At 41.7% G+C, this 19604-nt stretch overlaps 2 protein-coding genes across 5 annotated transcripts in view; one reads left to right on the forward strand and one right to left on the reverse strand.

Annotated features, from left to right (window-relative positions):
• The window catches only part of LOC125770398 (cysteine-rich venom protein 6-like), a 60335-nt gene that overhangs the window by 39082 nt on the left and 1649 nt on the right, over window positions 1-19604 (reverse strand). The window lies entirely within an intron of this gene.
• Window positions 219-19010, forward strand: LOC125770389 (UDP-N-acetylglucosamine--peptide N-acetylglucosaminyltransferase 110 kDa subunit). 3 transcript variants are annotated; one of them, XM_049439888.1, is made up of 8 exons: window positions 219-760; window positions 1674-1872; window positions 2595-2805; window positions 2936-3119; window positions 3214-3282; window positions 8326-8522; window positions 15648-17750; window positions 17844-19010. In XM_049439888.1, exons 1-8 carry the CDS (start codon window positions 632-634, stop codon window positions 18106-18108), a joined length of 3357 nt encoding a protein of 1118 aa, XP_049295845.1. In that variant the 5' UTR covers window positions 219-631; the 3' UTR covers window positions 18109-19010. The 3 variants fall into 3 exon arrangements, with proteins under 3 accessions (XP_049295845.1, XP_049295846.1, XP_049295847.1); XM_049439889.1 differs by lacking the exon at window positions 219-760 and adding an exon at window positions 793-1522; XM_049439890.1 differs by lacking the exons at window positions 219-760; window positions 1674-1872 and adding an exon at window positions 1890-2482.

A 19604-nucleotide genomic window follows, 5' to 3' on the forward strand; every position in this document is an offset into this window, starting at 1 on the left:
TTTTGTGATTATTTTTAAATTGCTTATACATGGTGTACACACTCCATTTCATTTGATTTGATCTTAAACTAATGTATAAAAAAATTACGCAGAAGAAGATGTTTGACGTTAGCAACAAAATCACTCCAAAAAACATATACTTGACGTTTCTTTCTTTTAATTTGACATTTCCTTTTCCGACAACGAACGGCCAACTAGATTGATTGTTAGTTGGGAATCAGCTGCCTGAATGCATCAAGTGTTTTTCCTCTTCTATCGTGATTAACTACTGCGTGCGTATTGAGGTTGCTGTGGAAATAACGTTGAATCCTCCACCAAACAGAACCCCCGCGAGAGGAATCGATTTTGAGTGAATAGTAAATCGTTTGCAATTCGACCCCTTTTCCGTTTCTACCAAAAAGAGATCAAGCAAGCGCAAGCCTCTTGCATCCCTTTCATCCGCCTAATCGACGGGTTGCACTTTTCAATTGAAGTTACGTCGGGCTAAGGGACAGTCGACAAATTTAGCTCAATCACGAAAGTGGCATAATCCATCTCCCCCCTTAAGGTTTGTGCAGGTTATTCGTATATGTGGAAGTGTAAGGCTGTCTGAGTCGCACCGTATCGCAAACGCGTGTCGTGGCAAGAAACAATGTCCTCTGTGGAAAATGCAGAAAATGGCGTAGGAAAATACTCTTATCAGACGGTGTACTACATCATTACCAACAACAACAACAACAGCACCGAAGGCGAACCGGATCAAGTGGAAAACTTACATGCGGTAAGAGCGAAGAGTGTGAAGGGAGAAGGGGATCATGGGTCGAAAAGAAAACCAGCCACGAAAGAAGAGGAGACACCTTTCGTCAGCACTGATTGGCCAATAAAACAGTTGCCCATCGGTCGGTCGGCAGCGCTTTGTCCAAGGTGAAAGCGAACGTAGCATTTTTTTATGCTGTGCTAGTTTATGCAAAGTTAAATTGCACTTTGTTAGCAATTTACTATGAAATAAGCAACAGCTTTAATCATGGGACTTATCGTAAAGAGTAGAATAATGAATGCAATGCAATTTTTTCACATCAAACATATGCGGATGTGCATCAAACGTTCTAGAACGATTCCTCGTTAAAAATTCGATATGATGAGCGATATGTAGCGATGAAAAGTTCATTGCTCTTGATGGACGTGGAATGCTGAAGTGAGAACTATAAACGCGCCCAAGTTTCCTCGCACTCTCGTGTGCGCACTGTTCGAAAACGGGTGGTGCTCGATGAGAGGAATAACAAGGTGTTCTAATGCTGCTAATGCGCGCGAGCAAGAGAAAGCCACACCGATTAGAGCGGGACAGGTAGCAACGGGATGGCAGCTGCGAGCAAAAGCATCGCGCTGACGACGATAATTCCGAGTAAAGATGGCGATTAGTGGTGTGTGCTGTCTGATTGAAAACGCTCAGCATTAATTGAAGTGAAAAAGCAAAAGGCGTATATTTTTTTTCTGTTGCTACAAATCCGCCACAGGATTACGTTACAATCAGTGCTAGACCAAGGTGTTAATCTCTGGAGTGAAGTTTATATAACAAAGCTGATACTAACCACAACGCAAACGCTTGCTTCTTCTCTGCATTTCGTACCCGCTTCACTGCGTCGTGCTAAAATGTGGTGATTGGCTGGTACATCCGTTCGGTTGGGATTTCGCAGATAACTGCAGCTGTCGACAGTGAACTTACGCGGAAGCGTCGCAGAATAGAAGCAATTAAGATGCAGGGACAAATGCCCGGTGCAGTACAGACCCAGGGTGGATCACCACAGGCTGCTGCCCTAGCAGCACAGCAACAGCAACAGCAGCAACAAAGCATTTCGGTGAAAATGGATCCAGCGAATCAGCTGTCTTCTGCTGGTAAGTGTTGATAGTAAGAGTTATTTTAATTTCCCACATATTTAAGGTTCGATATTTAGAAAAGTACAGAGTTTGGTTTGTTTATTTTTACGTTTTGGAATCGGTAGATAAAACAAACAGGAAGAGCTTTATCTTATCTGGTCAGGTTAATAGATTACACACCGAATAAAAATAGAAATCTCGAACGGTATCCAATTTATCACGATAAAGGAAGGTTTACCGAAAGAATTAGTCCCAATTGAAAAAAAAACTTTAAAACTGCATCTTCTGATGTCCCTTGTGTTTGTCCCTCAAGGACAGACCGCTGTCATACGACGACGCGCATATTGATTTTCCCACAATCACCCGGTCACGCGCTTTCGGTGCGCTCTCTTTCACGCTAGCACCGATGCTCTTTCTTAGCACATATTGCTGCAGTTTTCTCGCTGCAACGTGACTCCGTACGATAGCGATAGTGGTGTAGAATATTACAATGCACAGAGCGCGGGTTAGAATAGACTCCATGTAATAGTCACGTTTATTCCTCCCTCCATTCTAGTCTTCTAAAGGTGCAGAGAGTGTCGAACAGGAACGAAATCTGCGCTTCGGTATAGCGCCATGGCCCTGAAAAGTGAACATCATCTTAAGTTTATTTTAGCGACAGCCGGTTGTGCTATTATTGGAATGAACATCTTTTACTAAAGTTTGTCATCACTTTTTTTTTTGTTACGCACATTTTTCAGGTCTGTTGGAATTGGCACACCGGGAATATCAAGCGGTTGATTACGAAAATGCCGAACGCCACTGTATGCAGCTATGGCGCCAGGAAAGCAACAACACGGGAGTACTTTTGCTCCTGTCGTCGATTCATTTTCAGTGCAGACGGCTGGACAAATCAGCACAATTTTCTACCCTGGCCATCAAGCAAAATCCACTGCTCGCCGAAGCGTACAGGTAAAAAGGAAACGAGAGAGCACCTTTGGCCAGCCGTGCGCTGTGAACCAACATTGTAGTGACACTCCATAACATAATTGTCCATTTTTTTGCCCTCTCTCCCTCTCGCGACATTTTCGTGCCCTTGTAGCAATCTGGGAAATGTTTATAAGGAACGCGGACAGCTTCAGGAAGCCCTAGAAAACTATCGCCATGCAGTGCGTTTGAAGCCCGATTTCATTGACGGGTACATCAATCTGGCCGCTGCATTAGTTGCAGCTCGTGACATGGAACAGGCAGTGCAAGCGTACGTCACTGCTCTGCAATACAACCCGGTTAGTTTCGATTGCCCAAGCAAGTTGGTTGGCGGGTGTGTACTTATAACGTTACCATATTATCATCAACATTTTCATTTTTCCATTTTATCAGGATCTATACTGTGTGAGAAGTGATTTGGGAAATTTGTTAAAAGCACTTGGCCGGCTTGATGAAGCGAAGGTAAGTACTGTTTTATTTCATCCAAAAAGTAATCATTTTCACTATCCATTTTTCGTGTCATTGATTGTGTTGTGTCGGTAGTTGTGTTGTGCTCAAACAGGGCCAAAATGTCCGCAAATTAGGAAACGGTTTAATTCCATCATGCAAGTTAATTTTTTTAACGCGATTCAACTAAATTTGCTGGAAATGTAAGATGGCCATTACACGAAACAGATATTATTAAATATATTATGATATTAAAATTCATATTCGAGTGTCCAAAAGTTTGTATTGTTTATTAAATCTTGCATGTTAGAAATATAGTTGTAAACACGCGTTTTAAACATGTTTTTAAAATCAATCAAAAACAGCGGAGGCAAAGCACAACTATCGTCACAGTTCATCCTTTATGTTTTTGATCCATTCTTCAAACAACAACAAAAAAATAGAAAACGTTCAGACATCATTTAAATCGCATTAGCCTCACTACAGATGTGTAATATGTTACGTTACGGGTCATGATGGATGTTTGCGAGTTGTCCGAGAAGATGGCGTTCATGGCAAAAAACCAAATCTGACTGATCGTGTACGATTCTTGCCTAAACTATTTCAGCACGAGATGCCGCACGAGTATAACTTTAGTTTATTATATTGCATGACGTGAGCGTTTCAATCGAGCTACGGCAGAGATTTATTGAATTGAATAGCAAATGTTGACTATACGTCTACAAATGCACGATTGAGACGCTCTCCTCACATTATTTTTTGTTGTATCAATTGAACGAAACAAAAATATGGAGCCAGGGGATCATCTAATGATCGCGAGTCAGAGAGATCGGGCAGCAATAATTATGATAGCGGTTGTAGCTGTTGCAGCAGTATCTACGCAAATGGGATCGAGGCATCGAAATGATAAGATAATCTTAATAATCTTCTTCCGGGTCACTGATCGCGGCAGGTAACGTAATATGTTGGATGCTCTAACGACAAGAACTTCTATGGGAACTCCATTCCGGATGATGTGCTGGTGGAAATATTAATAACTATTTCCATTCGAAGATTCCAATAGAAGCGTTCTTGTCCTACTAGTATCGAACATGGATTCATACTTATTTAGTATAAGATTTGTTTTTAGCATAAATCTTCAAAGACTGTAACAGATTTTTATTCCTAGAAGCAAACATTTTTCCTAGTTTTAAAAGGCTTAAAGTTGAAAACTATAGTATCCAGCATCTGAAGCCTTAGAATTGAATCGGTTGAACGTGTTATATATATGATGTTTAACCTTTCTTATTCCGAATCTAGATATTCGAATAACACATTCAACTATATAAAATGTGCATCCACACGCCGTATTTACGTATCCATCCTACATTGTATCCGGTCGAAGCGATCAACGAATGCAGTTTGCCGTTTCAACGTGCCATTTCGTCTTGTATAGGAACCACATATACTACTCTCTTTAGGATTTGTTACTTTCTTCATTTTTGTTTACTGCTCTATACTTTCCCAATATCTGTAACTCTTTCTTGTTTTAATGATCAATTGCTAACCCCCATCTCTTTTCGTAAAATACTTTGTTGGCATATCGTAATGAAACTTGTTCGGTTTCTTACTGTTCAGGCACTTATTATTTCCTTCTTTGTTTAGTTTTTTTTTGCGAAAAATGATGTGGGTTGTGATTGATGATGCTGTAGGATGTTTCGAGAAAACCTAATTATTAAACAGCTACTTAGGCTTAAGAAAAATTATATATATAGGCGACATTTTCCAGCTTGTTGGCGGCAGCAGACGGATGCAGTCCAGCATATGATGAAGCCATGGAAGGATAAGCAGAACCCCGATCCTGTTTGACAGATTTTCTCTGGATATTGCATGTTGAAATGTATTTCTTTTTATTAGTTTCTAGGATATATCGTCTATTTTTTATGTAATGTACCATTTAAAGAAGGCTAAAGCAAAATTGTTACACTAAATTATGCGATACCTATAAAAAAAATCCAACCATGCGTGATTGTCTTTTGCTTTAGGCTTCTACTTCTCTGAAAATGAATCGGTTGTATACATATTGCAAACATCATTTTGTATATTGAGCATACGATCCATTCATTTTCATATCTTATAATAACTTGTTTTGATTTAAATTGATAGCAAACATGATGATTTCTTTTTCTTTGTATAGTAAATGATTATTAATTACCCGAGATACGTTGTTCAATCAGCTATTTGGATAATTATTTAATGTTTATTAATTTAGGTTATTGAATTTTTTTTTACAAGATTCTCTTCAGGATACCTAATGGACTAGTCCTACAAAGTGGTAAGACAATGTTTCTAAATGTAATTTTAAAATGGTCTGTTATTGTACAATGCAATTGTACATTTGCAAATTAATGGAGAGGAATGAATCCATAATATGTTTCTTAGGTATACAGTAGAATGGATCATCATATGGTGTCCGTGGTTTTGTTTCACTGTGACTGTCTGCGATAAAATTGAGAATAATAAGTTATGTACGAAACTTTCATAATTCGACAAATGCCAGTCAATTTTGGAAGCAATCCCCTTAATTAGTTTGGATGTATTTTATTATCATTTTGTTTTTTGGTAACAACTAACGAAGGTATCTTTCGCGCATAAGGTTACCTTACGAATTAACAGATGCTTCGTTCGGTTTTGAAAAAAAAACTCATTAGTACGCAAACAAAAACACACGTTACGTTTAAATAAGGTTGATAAACCTAATTTTTAAAAATAACTTTTGTAACAACCCAACAAGATTTGTTAGTTGCTCTTCTTTCTTGGCTTTAACGACCTTACAGGTCACGCCGGCCATTTCTGGCTTACTAGACTTATTTTTACCACGTAGCCGGATAGTCAGTCCTTGCTACGGGGGGGGGGGTGACGGTCCCGATGGGATTTGAACCCGGTCCTGCCGTGTGGGCCGGCGCCGTTTATCACATGCACCACCGGGTCGTCCCGTTGCTCTTATTACAATCAATTCCATTTCATATGGCTATCAAAAATTGTTAAACAAATATAAATTGTGTTTTAATGTATAAACATTAAACATCGATTATATTATCCGTTAGTCTTGAGGTTTGCTTTCGAAAATAATTGTTACAATTATTCAATGCAGTTTTTTTTTATTTGTTATAATGATTATACAGTTATCATCAATTTATATTCAGTATCATGATATCAACATTTGTATACAAAGAAGAAATCATCATGCATTTTAACGATTAACAAGCTATTACTTTTTCAGAGAAAATCTGTCAAACATTACATTGACGGTGTTGTTGGTTCTGCTTTTTCGATTAACTCCTAATATTCGTCCTTTCACATCGCTTCACATTGCTTCACATAGCGAACTTTATGAACTTAAATATTTTCACTCTTCGCCCTTCACCACCGCCGATGGATGTCGCCGTGTACAATCTTTAATCATTAGCCATCCAAAACTGCCGTCCGTTTTTTAAACAGCCTGGAAACATATCAGCCTCAGCGCACGGGAAACAAATGAGGAAATGTATAGAAAACGGAAAACAAACAACATATTTTCTTAGGCATAAGGTAGCTGTTTAAAGGTTTTTTCAACAACATCCTGCCTTCTCTAAAACGCAACCGGTCGGCACACGATTTCCATTCACTGTTTTCCACATTTGCTCTTTGAGCGGCTTCGTGTACCCGCTTTTGTGGGTTTGGTATGCATTGCATACGTTCGTTTGGTCCCACATCTTCTTACCCGCCGTGTGTGCACTTTTAGCGAAACTAAAGAAAAGATGTCGGGCCACTTCATTTACAGGAAAAGGGTCGCTATTCGCGGATAAGTATTGCAGCAGCACCACCGGGCAGCACATTCACCCGTATTCGCATTCGCTTCTAAATCAACCCACCCCAAAACGCTCAGCTTCATCGCTGCTGCATGTGATGGTGCTGTGCGGGTTCTCTTACTGGTACCGGACTGGCAGACTGGCGCGATTTGCTCCTGTGTGTGATACGCTACGACCGAACGAACGTGAAAGGGGCGATACGTGCGTGCGTGTGGATTTGCACTCCAAACACTAGAGAAAAGAATATGAATCAGTTACATTCTTTGATTATGAAGGAAGTTTGCAGGGTGTGGGGATATAAGAGCGCATTTGCACATTGGGAAAACGTGACTACTGATGGAATGAGAGCTAGAAAGTGGTTGCATACGATACACACAATGATGCTAGATTAGCTGGTACACATTGGATGAGCTATTTTAAAACAATTTTTTGTGATCATTGTGGCATAATACGCTACCAAACCGTTTGCAAAAAGATCAATTAAAAATTACTCATAATTAGCCTCATTTAGTCCTTAATTTAAACTAACATATCTCGAGCATCCGGAGCTTTAGAATACATAAAAATTAATTGAAAAAGGTTTTTAAGGAATTTATAAAAATCGCGTAAAATTAAACATAAAATCAAAATACGCCCACAGTAGTACCATTTGACGATATCAATCTAGCGTGGATCGGCGATCATTTTCTACTCTCACAAAGCGTTTCTACAAAAGCACTAGTTTTCTGTTTTTTTTCATAGTTCTGTTTTGTTTTCGGTTATTTGATTGAACGCATACGTTTTAGTCACCATTTTAAAGTATTTTCATTATTATTTGTTCATTGTAAAAAAAATATTAAAAGTTCACACCAAACCAGACGGTTTGGTTCATTTTCATGAGTAAGAAAAAAAAATGAAGAGAAGGATATGATCCATAAATCGTTTCAATTTCACATTAAATGTTTAGACAGAAACCGCCCGCAACACTAATCTCGTTTTCCGTGTCTTTTCTTTTTCTCGTTCTTTTTCGACATTTTCTATCGTACATCGTTTCACATTTATGAACACAAAATTGTGCACACACTGATGTACTATTTGCTGTTAACACAACTTCCGGATATTATAACTTTGTAAACCGAAACGCATAAACCCACGCAAAAAAAACACCCATTCCCAAACGCTGCACCACACGCATTCCGGCGGTATGTGTGTCGTGTCGGTATTGTATTGCGGTTGTTTGATACGTTAGGCATGCTATCTGAAAGCCATCGAAACTAGACCAGACTTTGCGGTGGCCTGGAGCAATCTCGGATGTGTCTTCAATGCGCAGGGTGAGATATGGCTGGCGATACATCACTTCGAGAAGGCGGTTGCGCTCGACCCGAACTTCCTCGATGCCTACATCAATCTGGGCAACGTTCTGAAGGAAGCCCGCATCTTCGACAGGTGAGTGTGCCGTAAAGGGTGTTATATAACGAAGGGCGGGACGGGATGCCCATATCGTAATTATGTTAAAGGGATGTCGAAGGGATTCAGTGCGGGGATCATGTTTCTACCTCGATGCATCATCCTTGCCCATAATGCTTATCATCACAACTTCAATACTAATGAAACCGATGTTACTAATAAAGATAGCGTGTAGCGCAGTCATGTGTCGATATCATCCCAAGTACAGTGTGGGCCTTCGCTACGACAAAACTATGAAGGTAATAATTAGCATCCCATCCGACGGTGTGCTCCGGATTTAAAAATAAAACTCATTGCCACTTGAGTAAACTTCTTGCTGCCTGTGAGATTCGTTCGCAACACAGTTATCTGTACATCTATTGCAAGGACAGTCCCCTCCATCTCGTTTTGATGTGTGGTGATGACGGGCTCGGTTGATCTAGAGATGGATGAAATCTAGTTCGACGTGTCTGGTTGTCGGTTTTTTTTTGGTTTTATCTTTGTCATATATTAGACGAACAATGTACGGTATTCAATTCTTTTTTGATTCTGTTTGATTTCTGAGCAATGTGGTTTTTCAGAGGCGTATAAGCATGATAAAAATGTTGTCTCCAGAGCATTATGTTTACCATGAACCGGCGGATCCAGTTACGATCCAGCGTGGGCGGGATGTGATGTAGCAGGAATAGGATGGACCAATATCCTAGCCACGCGGAATGTCTATCATAGAGCCTCGAGGTGAAAACCACGATTAACAAAGGAATATGAAATCAAGTCGAAAATGATACATTTTTAATAATGTTTTATCTATGTACGACCATGAACTACGTAATACACGTACCTGGGTCTAAGTTGAAATGATAGTTCTCTGGTATGGGTAACGTTTCTATTCCATTCTACATATGTCGCGTATTATGGTCGTGTTGTGATAGTCTTATTGCATGTCTATCGTATCTAGATAGCAGTGTGATAGCTTGAGTTATTGTCCTTCATTTCTGCCATTGCATAATTTAGTTCCCAATCCACTGTCATACGCCACATGGTTCGATAACAATCTCACTGGATGAATTTAGTCGTGGTCTCTTTTGATTACGTTATGGGTTTGTGAACTGAAGCAATCTATTTTGTCAGTAATACTTTTTCTGATACTGCAATCGTTTAAATTCTATGATTTATAATAGTTCCAGAAGGAGTTTTCGACCAAAAAAACCGAAACATCATTCATCCGGTTTAGGAGAAATGGCGTTATATTTTTATCTAACATGCTTCAATAATTTTTCAACAATCCACGCATTGAAAGGGGGGAATAGTAGCAAAGGAATGGAATTTGCATCTAGGAGTGGGTGCGAATACAGGGAGAAACAATTCCTTCCTACACTTTCGAGGCACCAAACTCGTCGCCTGTTGTTTGTGTAAAGGTAATCCATATCGCGATCCATTTACCATAACGGAGAGGGTGGAGAATATTTCACGCTTCCACGATTCAGTTCAACTCACCCGTTCAAGTGCCCATTTTCCGCGACTTCGGTCTGGCAGAAGTTGGCAAAATTTCTATGATGCTATTCGTCGTCGCTATGATTTCTAAAGAGGTTTTGGAGTCCTCTTCCGGTTACAGCATGTTCGCTTCTTACCGCCCGCTGTCTGCATCGCGTTTGGGGGGGCTGTATTCTCTTCAACGTTCTGAGTTCTTGGTGAAGTGCCTGCTGCTTGTAGCTAACTTCCATATTTGCCGGCACTCTAATGTGCCAGGTAGCTAAACAGACGGCCGAAGAGAGTATGTTTTAACGGTACGTTTGAAAAACTCTTGAAAAATAGCACTCAATTTTTATTTTATGTCCCGCTGGTTTTGTTTTTTTTTTTTTGTCGCGTAGCGAAACGCCCTAAGTACGCCGCTATTCACATTGGCGCGAATGAAAAGCGCTCATATGACCACACGGGGAGTGTCTCCAACGGCGGGGGTGTCGGTACTAAGCGGGGCAGGAATTGGGAAAACGCACCAAACGAACGAGAGAACAGTGGTCGGTGGCGTAACTGAGAGCAAAGTACGACAACACCGGCCGTCTCTATGTGTACGGGCACAAATATTGAGAGAAACGAACGTGGTAAGGGGCATGGAAAATGGTTTATGAGAGAAAAACGTGTCCTTTTTTCCGAAAGGGATTCAGCTGGGGCCCTTTTTACACACGGTGGTGCGCACAGTGTCGATTCGGTTGATGCCGGAAAAGGTTGCGTTCGGAGAAGTTCGTGTCAATCGTACATATCGTTACACATATCCCAGCTTCGATCGTACTTCGTTCGATTGTTAGTTCGTTTAGTAATTCGCTTTGGAAGTGGTAGTTATGGCACCAAACATACAGAACCCCTTTACCATCGAGATGATCCACAGTTGAGGCGTAATTCGAAATTAATCATCACAAAAGTGATAAATAATTGCGCGAACGATTGATTGTTACGGCGTATAAAAACCTCCTCCAAAGGTCCTCCAAAAGTACCTAAAGCATGTTTTTTTTTATTTGGTTATTGAAATCAACTGCGACTGTCTATGAGCAGTAAATTAGGCGACATGGATGATCGTCATTGGAGGAAAGTGTGTAAACATTGGGAAAGCTGTTTTGGAAGTTTAGCTCCACCAATACTAGTGAAGGGCAAGAGCGAATAAACACAGTAACGTGTCATCATTGTGCATTCAGTACATCGCCGCACGTGTCATTTCAAATCGCTCGATCGTTATATGGATGAGTGTAGTACGAAATCGCTGTACATGACATGGTGTACAATTTGACCAGTAAAACTTTATTAATATTATCCGTGATAATAAAGTTTTCCTTCAGCGCATTTACTTGCTCAGTAAGCAGCGTTAAATCTAGTGAACTGATCAGTGCGTAGGTAGTGATAGTCATTTTACGATCGTACCATCAGGACTTCGTGTACACACACGCGGTAATTTACGATTATTCGGTGTGCGGTTTTGTGCATTCAGTGATACATATTCCTTGTTAGAAGTTGCTCCTTTGCCAAACGCTTACCCACATGAATTAATTTTCGTTTTGACACAGTTTTCCACACATGTAATCTTCCCGTGCGGAAATGTTCTAATTTTAAAATTCTACTGCATTGCTCTTGTTCGGTTTGTCAAACCAAACGAGAGCAGCAATAGGTGACGTCCGAATGATTTTGATTGCCCGTAGAAAATTGAATTCGACCGCAGATGCAATTGCAATTTTTGTTTTTGGGCGAATCAACCCATTTTCTAATTTTAACACTAATATGACAGATGTAGAATGTTGTTTTGTTTTGTTTCGTGATCTCTAGACAATCGTCACGTCCGGTAACGGTCGTTCTTTTTTTTTTGTCTCTTCCCTCTCTGTGCAAAAGATGTCAATTAGCTGCTATATTTTCGTCACTTGAAGTGATAATCTAATTGGACAAAATTCAGAACAAGAATTGAGAGCAGAACTAACCTTAGCAACAGGCATGATTGTGATACACCAGAGTACAGCTTCATTTACCTGTAATCTGTGGTTAGCATCGGATCAGCTTTAGTCCTTTTTTACTCTCTAATTGGATCAGTTTCTATAGAAGCACAGGTGTGTTTGCAGGGTAAATTTAATTGCAAGATCTAGGGTAAATATTCCTTCCTATAGAGACATATTCGCTCTCCTGGCGACCAACTTGACACTGAACCCCCTCGGGCGACATTTAATTTATTGATAAAAAAGGAAAAGGGAAGCAAAATAATGAAAAAAAAAACAGTAAACGCATCTAGTTTCTTGCGTAGGATGATGTGTATCTTATTTTAGTACTTCTTTTCATGGAAAAGCTAGCGAACAAGTTTGCTATTTAATCTAAGCATGGGCGAAGGAAATTGGAACTGCCTGGCTTCGTTAGAAACGAAGCGTTTTATTGTAACTGCTATTGAGCCGGAGGGGATCGTCGGTCACAAGCAAAGGGAGTATAGTTGATTTATTTGCCTCGGTTTTGGTGGGTGTGTATCTCTCCCGGGAGGGCAATGATGTTGTGGTTACGGTGTCCACTTTGACATTTTGCGTGTGTACTTTGCTGTTTGCTGTCATGTCCTATTTTAATACCGTCACCCTGGATATATGTGGCGGTTCTAGCCCAACAGTTCTAGCGGGCATGTTCCTGTGAAGACTGCTCCGAAAGCGATGTGTTGTATCCATTTGCCAGGTGAACCATTCCTGTGAATAGTTGCCAAATCCACTACCAGCAATACGATGTCAACAAGATTTAACAGTGCAACCCACTAACAAAAAGAGCCATCGGGATAGCACGACCACCATGCATATGCGACTGCATGTTGCTGCCAATTTGCGATGGTGGTTCAAACGAACTGTTAAATTGTGCTAGTTTACAACCAGTTTTCTAGTTCACAGTCGTGTACGTACAGCTGCCAGAATTGTTTCTAAAGCGTGACGACAAGAAGCAAGGGACGTGGAATAATTAACAGAAAGCCCCAAGCCCGATCGGGAGTGAACAAGATACGAAATTGACCCGATTAGTAACGGTGCAACTGACTCTTACCCCAAATTACCTTTGTTGACGATATGTGCCTGGTCAACGACATGGTGTAACGCCCGTGCGAAAGCAGTAAACCATCGTCTAATAAACCCCATCGTGCAAAAGAGCCGGTGCACTGCAGTACCAGCGATGGATTATCAGTGCATTGTAATTTACACCATTGTGCGCATAACGCCGTACCATCCGTACAATTCCCTGTCGGAGCTGAAAGCGAGCCAGGAAGGATGTTTGGATTGGATTAAGTTCTACATCAAAAGGTTAGCAACAAAAAAAAGAGAAGCTTCGAACGACCGGAGAACAATATGATATATATGGGGGTCGATTCTATATGTTCCATGCAAGTGAAATGTGAAAACAAAAAACCTTCCTACACAACTTAAGATATGATATGATGCTGATGATTATGCGTATACCAAAGTTAAGATGGATTTTGTTTCTGCAGGCGAAACATAAGCTGCGTTTGAAGAATAGAATATAAGCTTTAGGCACACGAATGCGATATAGAAAGAGCCTTGGTTGTTGTGAGTTGTTTTGAATCCATGTTCGCCCACGACAGAAACTTTACTTCCTTACAGAGCTGGGGGAGTATCTTTTTGTACCACCCGAAAAAGGATAATCCTTCAGAAACTCCACAAACCATTTTAAGGAAAGATTGGCTACATTCTACTAACAGCTCGCAAATCCTCTTTATGATGATCTTTACACAAAATCCTTTCAATGAACAATTTCCAATGCCACTTGTTTGTGTTCATTTGCACGCGCATCAGTTTTGTTAATAAAACAACTTTTTTTTATGTAGCAAATCTTCTATTTTTGCTACTAGCATATCACGTATTCAGGTTTGGCGTTATGATTTAGCCTCCCTGTGCGATTTTACCATACAAAGGAAGCAGCGAGTTCAGCGATGCATTTCAATGACGAGTTTTCGAGGATGCCTATTTATTTGCCACTCTGCGTAGGGTTTTATTAGGGAGGGTGTGCGCTCTTGTTATCGCAATGTGTTTGAGCGCGTGTGTGCATATCTCATTGCACAATAGTCACGCACAAAACATGTCTCAAGAAGATTTCCCCTTCGTACGAATTGTTCTATTCACTGGAGAGCAGCGGGTTATCCTTTCCGGGAAAAGAATAAGTTATAACGCGGATGTCAATCAATCGTTCTTCTTTCCGTGAAAGGATGAAGCATTGTGCTTTAAGGTTTTAGTTATCTCTTTTTAATCAATTGCCCAAGTTTCAATTTGCTGAATGTTTTAGTATTGCTTGACGTGGATTAGAAATGACAGTTATTAAAAGGAAAAAAGAAGCGTGTATAGTCACTCACATTTATGGCATCGAATAATGTATTCCTTGTGCAGTGTACTGTACAAGTACAGTACTTTGTAATACCGGAAGTTGATTTAGAGCAAAACAAGTTTCAAAACTCGTTCTATTGAGGAGTTCCTCGGATATGCATGGTCCAAATCACGAGATTTTCGCATAAATCACCTTATCAAGCGTTAAAAAGCGATTTAAAATCTGTAATGTATGTTCGCCAACTTACTTTCCAGTTTATTCTAACCATCATTATTTACAGTTTGATGAGTTTTTTTTTGGAAAACGTTTTGTTTCACACACTGTTGCGAACACAGATATGTTCCATCAGCAGGGACACACGGTTACCGTTACCGCTCGTCTGTGTAGGTTGTTGGAAAAGCAGATGCAGATCGAAGTTGGGACGCGCTTGCTAAAAATAATCTTATTGATGTAATGGAATTTATTAAACTTCCTGTCGCTCGCCGCCAGAATGGTAATGGGTAGGGGAGGGAAGCTAGCACCGCTTGATCCGTATCGACCCATCGCGAGGAAGCGAACACACGAATCTATGTCGATGTCTGTCTGTCGTTCGGGGAAAGTGCTTCACTTGTAGTACCGATACGAGATGGTAGAAATTGAAAACTGATTCTTAGCATTTGAAATCTCGTTTCGCGTCCTGCTGCACCACGCGCTGTCGTCCCAGGATGATTGGTGGCGGTCGTGCACATAATCCTTCTAATCCTGTTACAACGGAGCGTTTTGTAAAAGCCGTTTTCAATTTATTCCACTTTTATGTTCCGCTCAATTGCGGAACTTGGGACAGTGAGAAAACGGTGTGTGTGCGTGTCTGTGCTTTATGCGTGTGACGGGTTATAACGGAACGAGAGCGCCTAGTCCTTTTGATATTAGGTAAAGCAAGCAGCAAATTGAAATGAACGAATGTGGGTGTCCCTTCGTGGTGACATTTTTGAAGAGCCCTTTTACGTTGTTAGCCTTGGCCGAATGATGATGTTCTTTCCCAAAAAAGGGGATTCGGTTTTTGTGGATGGACTTGTCAAGTGTGACCGCTATTGTTACGCTGAAAGCAATCCCAGATAAATTAGACACATCGTTGACTTTTCAGAAGAGTTTTTTTTTAATTCAACATGGGACTAACCTTTCGCTTTAATGATATGCACAAAATAGACAACATTTACAGCATTGGTTAAATTTGATATGCTTTCTTTTAGCGTCCTTTTTTAAACTTGCATAAATTTATAACTTTTTTCTCTGTTTCTTTTCGTTAATTTTTAGAGCCGTCGCGGCATATCTTCGCGCCCTAAATCTGTCACCCAACAATGCAGTTGTGCATGGAAATCTGGCCTGCGTTTACTACGAACAGGGGCTTATCGATCTGGCCATCGATACATATCGGCGTGCGATCGACCTACAGCCCAACTTCCCAGACGCTTACTGCAATCTGGCGAACGCTCTGAAGGAGAAGGGTCAGGTGAAGGAGGCGGAAGAATGCTACAACATTGCACTACGCCTCTGCCCAAACCATGCCGATTCGCTCAACAATTTGGCCAACATCAAGCGCGAGCAGGGCTACATCGAGGAAGCCACACGGCTGTACCTCAAAGCGCTCGAAGTGTTCCCAGAGTTTGCGGCCGCCCACTCGAACCTTGCATCGGTGCTTCAGCAGCAGGGCAAGCTGAACGAAGCACTCCTGCACTACAAGGAAGCGATCCGCATCCAGCCCACGTTCGCCGACGCGTACTCCAATATGGGCAACACCTTGAAAGAGATGCAGGATGTGGCCGGTGCACTGCAGTGCTATACGCGCGCTATCCAAATCAATCCTGCGTTTGCTGACGCGCACAGCAATTTGGCGAGCATTCACAAGGATTCGGGCAACATCCCGGAAGCGATCCAGTCGTACCGCACGGCACTGAAGCTGAAGCCTGACTTCCCGGACGCGTACTGCAATCTGGCGCACTGTTTGCAGATTGTTTGCGACTGGACGGACTATGAGGCACGCATGAAGAAGCTGGTGGCGATCGTGGCCGATCAGCTGGATAAGAATCGGCTACCGTCGGTGCATCCGCACCATTCGATGCTGTACCCGTTGTCGCACGAATTCCGCAAAACGATCGCTGCACGGCACGCAAATCTGTGCCTGGAGAAAATAAACGTGCTGCACAAGCCACCGTACAAGTTTGGCCGTGAGCTGAATGGCAGGTTGCGCATCGGATACGTGAGCAGTGACTTTGGCAATCATCCAACGTCCCATTTGATGCAGTCCATTCCGGGACTGCACGAACGCAACCGTGTGGAGATCTTCTGCTACGCGCTTAGCCCCGACGATGGTACAACGTTCCGTGGCAAAATAAGCCGCGAAACGGAACACTTCATCGATCTCTCGCAAACGCCATGCAATGGTAAGGCTGCTGATCGAATTCACGCCGACGGTATCCACATTCTGGTAAACATGAACGGATACACGAAGGGAGCGCGGAATGAAATTTTTGCTCTGCGACCAGCACCGGTGCAGGTTATGTGGCTCGGTTATCCCGGCACTAGTGGTGCATCGTTTATGGATTACATCATTACGGATGCGGTCACATCGCCATTGGCACTTGAGGCACAGTACAGCGAAAAGTTAGCCTACATGCCGCACACATATTTCATCGGCGACCATCGCCAGATGTTCCCGCATCTGAAGGAACGAGTGATTGTGAGCAACAAAACGCAAAGCAATTCCCTTGCGGATAACGTAGCCGTGATCAATGCGACCGATCTGTCGCCACTGGTCGAGAGCACCGATGTAAAGACGGTACGTGAGGTGGTGCTTGCCAACAAGCCGGTCGAGATTCAGCACAAGGTGGCCGAGCTGCCTACGACGACACCGATCGAGACGATGATCGCATCCGGTCAGGTGCAAACCTCGCTGAATGGTGTAGTAGTGCAGAATGGGCTAGCAACGACGCAGACGAACAATAAGGCCGCAACCGGAGAGGAAGTGCCACAGAACATCGTCGTTACGACCAGGCAACAGTACGGTTTGCCGGATGATGCGATCGTTTACTGTAACTTCAATCAACTGTACAAGATCGATCCACTGACGTTGCAGTCTTGGGTTACGATTTTGAAACACGTTCCCAATTCTGTGCTCTGGCTGCTTCGTTTCCCGGCCGTCGGTGAGGCAAACATTCAGGCGACCGCCCAGCAGCTGGGTATTTCTGCGGGACGCATCATCTTCTCGAACGTAGCCGCCAAGGAGGAACATGTACGCCGCGGCCAGCTAGCGGATGTCTGTCTAGATACGCCGCTCTGCAACGGACACACGACCTCGATGGATGTGCTGTGGACTGGAACGCCGGTTGTAACGCTTCCAGCTGAAACACTGGCATCGAGGTAAGTGAAAGCATATTTTGGAACGGCGCAATGCAAGAATTTGCTTATAATCGAACATCGTTTAACGGTTGTGTTTGTTTCATCACTTTCCAGAGTTGCCGCATCACAGCTGGCCACGCTTGGCTGTCCGGAGCTGATTGCCGAATCCCGCCAGGAGTATCAGGACATCGCAATCAAGCTTGGCACCGACAGAGAGTTTCTAAAAGCGATCCGAGCCAAGGTGTGGGTAGCTCGCTGTGATAGTCCACTGTTCGATTGCAAGCAGTACGCACAGGGTTTGGAAACATTGTTCTACAAAATGTGGGAACGATTTTCACGTGGCGAGCGACCCGATCATATTTCCGCAAATGAGAAGTAAATGTACTTTGGTTAGGATAAAACCCCAACCTTCACCGGTTGACAAATGAACAGATAAGGAGGAAACTTTCCATGGTTCGTTTTCAATTTTAGCGATTTTTTTAAAGCATATTTCACTCTCAATAGTGTGAATGGGCTGAATTACTGGTGTACTTTTGTGTGTGCGTTTGTGGTAATTTAGTAGAATGGGTTTTGTTGTTAATTTTTTAAGCTTTTCCTACGTTAGGGATGCATACGGTCAGAGCTATGACAGGCTTTATTTTCTTTCTTTTTTATTACTACACATACGATTTATGTTTATCTTAATTCACTCCACACCAACAGAGTAATTTTCTTTTCGGTTATCCGTAAGAAAGTCTTTAAAATGATCCCTTTTGATAGGTTCTTATTAGGCTGGTCGAGAAATGTTACTTAAATTGAAAAAGGTAGCACGATTTAAATCAATCTACTTTGCTTATTTCGTGCAAGCAAACATGTACATAGTAAAATGACGAAGTTACAAGTTTATCTAGGGCCATTAAAACAGGAAACTTTATTCCCATTTACATATGCGACACACGGTTATGGTAATGCAACGCTCTACGGTCTTATTTTAACGGAAACGACATACAAAGCAAACCTTCAACTTCTTGGAGGATATACAGAACCGTTTTCCTTTCCCACGTACAACAACAAACACTTGTCATCTGTTTACCGCGATTTTTTCCTAAATTGTATATAACTTACGCATGTCGGTATATTTTGTGGAATATTCAAGCTTCTGTAGCACTAGGTGTAATTTATAAGCGTAAAAATTAGTCGAAATATATTACGTCGACTCATCTGCGATCTACTAGATAAGAATTTTGAATGAATGTTACGATTAAAGGAAAAAAAAGTTTACAATTACTTTAGACAGAAAAAGTGCGCGTTTTTTTAAATCTTTTATCACGATAATTTCCCCGGGAAGAGATGGTTTTCAAATATTGCGTAAAATTGGCGCTGCGTCGTATGTTAAATCGCAATGCATCCGAAACATTTAGGTACATGTGCCAATTATAATTTATCCACGCCAGGTACCTAATCGTCATTCGCCATGAATGGAATGGCTTGCAAATTCGACTTGGCGTTTAACAACCCGCGAACGAATAGTATTTTTTTACAGTTTTTTATGTCTGTTTTAGTATTTTACACTAATAACACCATTTCTCAAACCTGTTTCATGTGTGTAATAAAAAATATCTCGATCTTTTCTATTTCTCGCAGTGCTTTTTGAAGAACCCAAACGTTTTTCAAAAACCGCCACCGAAAAGATATTCCGCCAGAGTTTGTAATCATTCAACACTACGCTCTAAACAAGAGGTGTTGTTTTCATGTCAAACACACAGGCAAACTTGTGTCATGCAAGCTTTTCCTTTTCCCTAGAGGAAAATACATATTTCAGGAGCAAACCCGAACCGTACGCGAAGCGGCATTGTGAGCAACCGAAGTTTTCCCCCCCAAAGGGATCGCCACTGA

This window comes from Anopheles funestus, chromosome 3RL, assembly GCF_943734845.2.
Source record: "Anopheles funestus chromosome 3RL, idAnoFuneDA-416_04, whole genome shotgun sequence".
Taxonomy (NCBI): Eukaryota; Metazoa; Arthropoda; class Insecta; order Diptera; family Culicidae; genus Anopheles; species Anopheles funestus.

Excerpts from the sequence above, each read along its gene's own strand:
- LOC125770389 (XM_049439888.1), top strand. The coding sequence starts at position 632 with ATGTCCTCTGTGGAAAATGCAGAAAATGGCGTAGGAAAATACTCTTAT. Across the intron at positions 1,873-2,594 it reads GAATCAGCTGTCTTCTGCTG|GTCTGTTGGAATTGGCACAC; the intron begins GTAAGTGTTGAT and ends CACATTTTTCAG. Across the intron at positions 8,523-15,647 it reads GAAGCCCGCATCTTCGACAG|AGCCGTCGCGGCATATCTTC; the intron begins GTGAGTGTGCCG and ends GTTAATTTTTAG.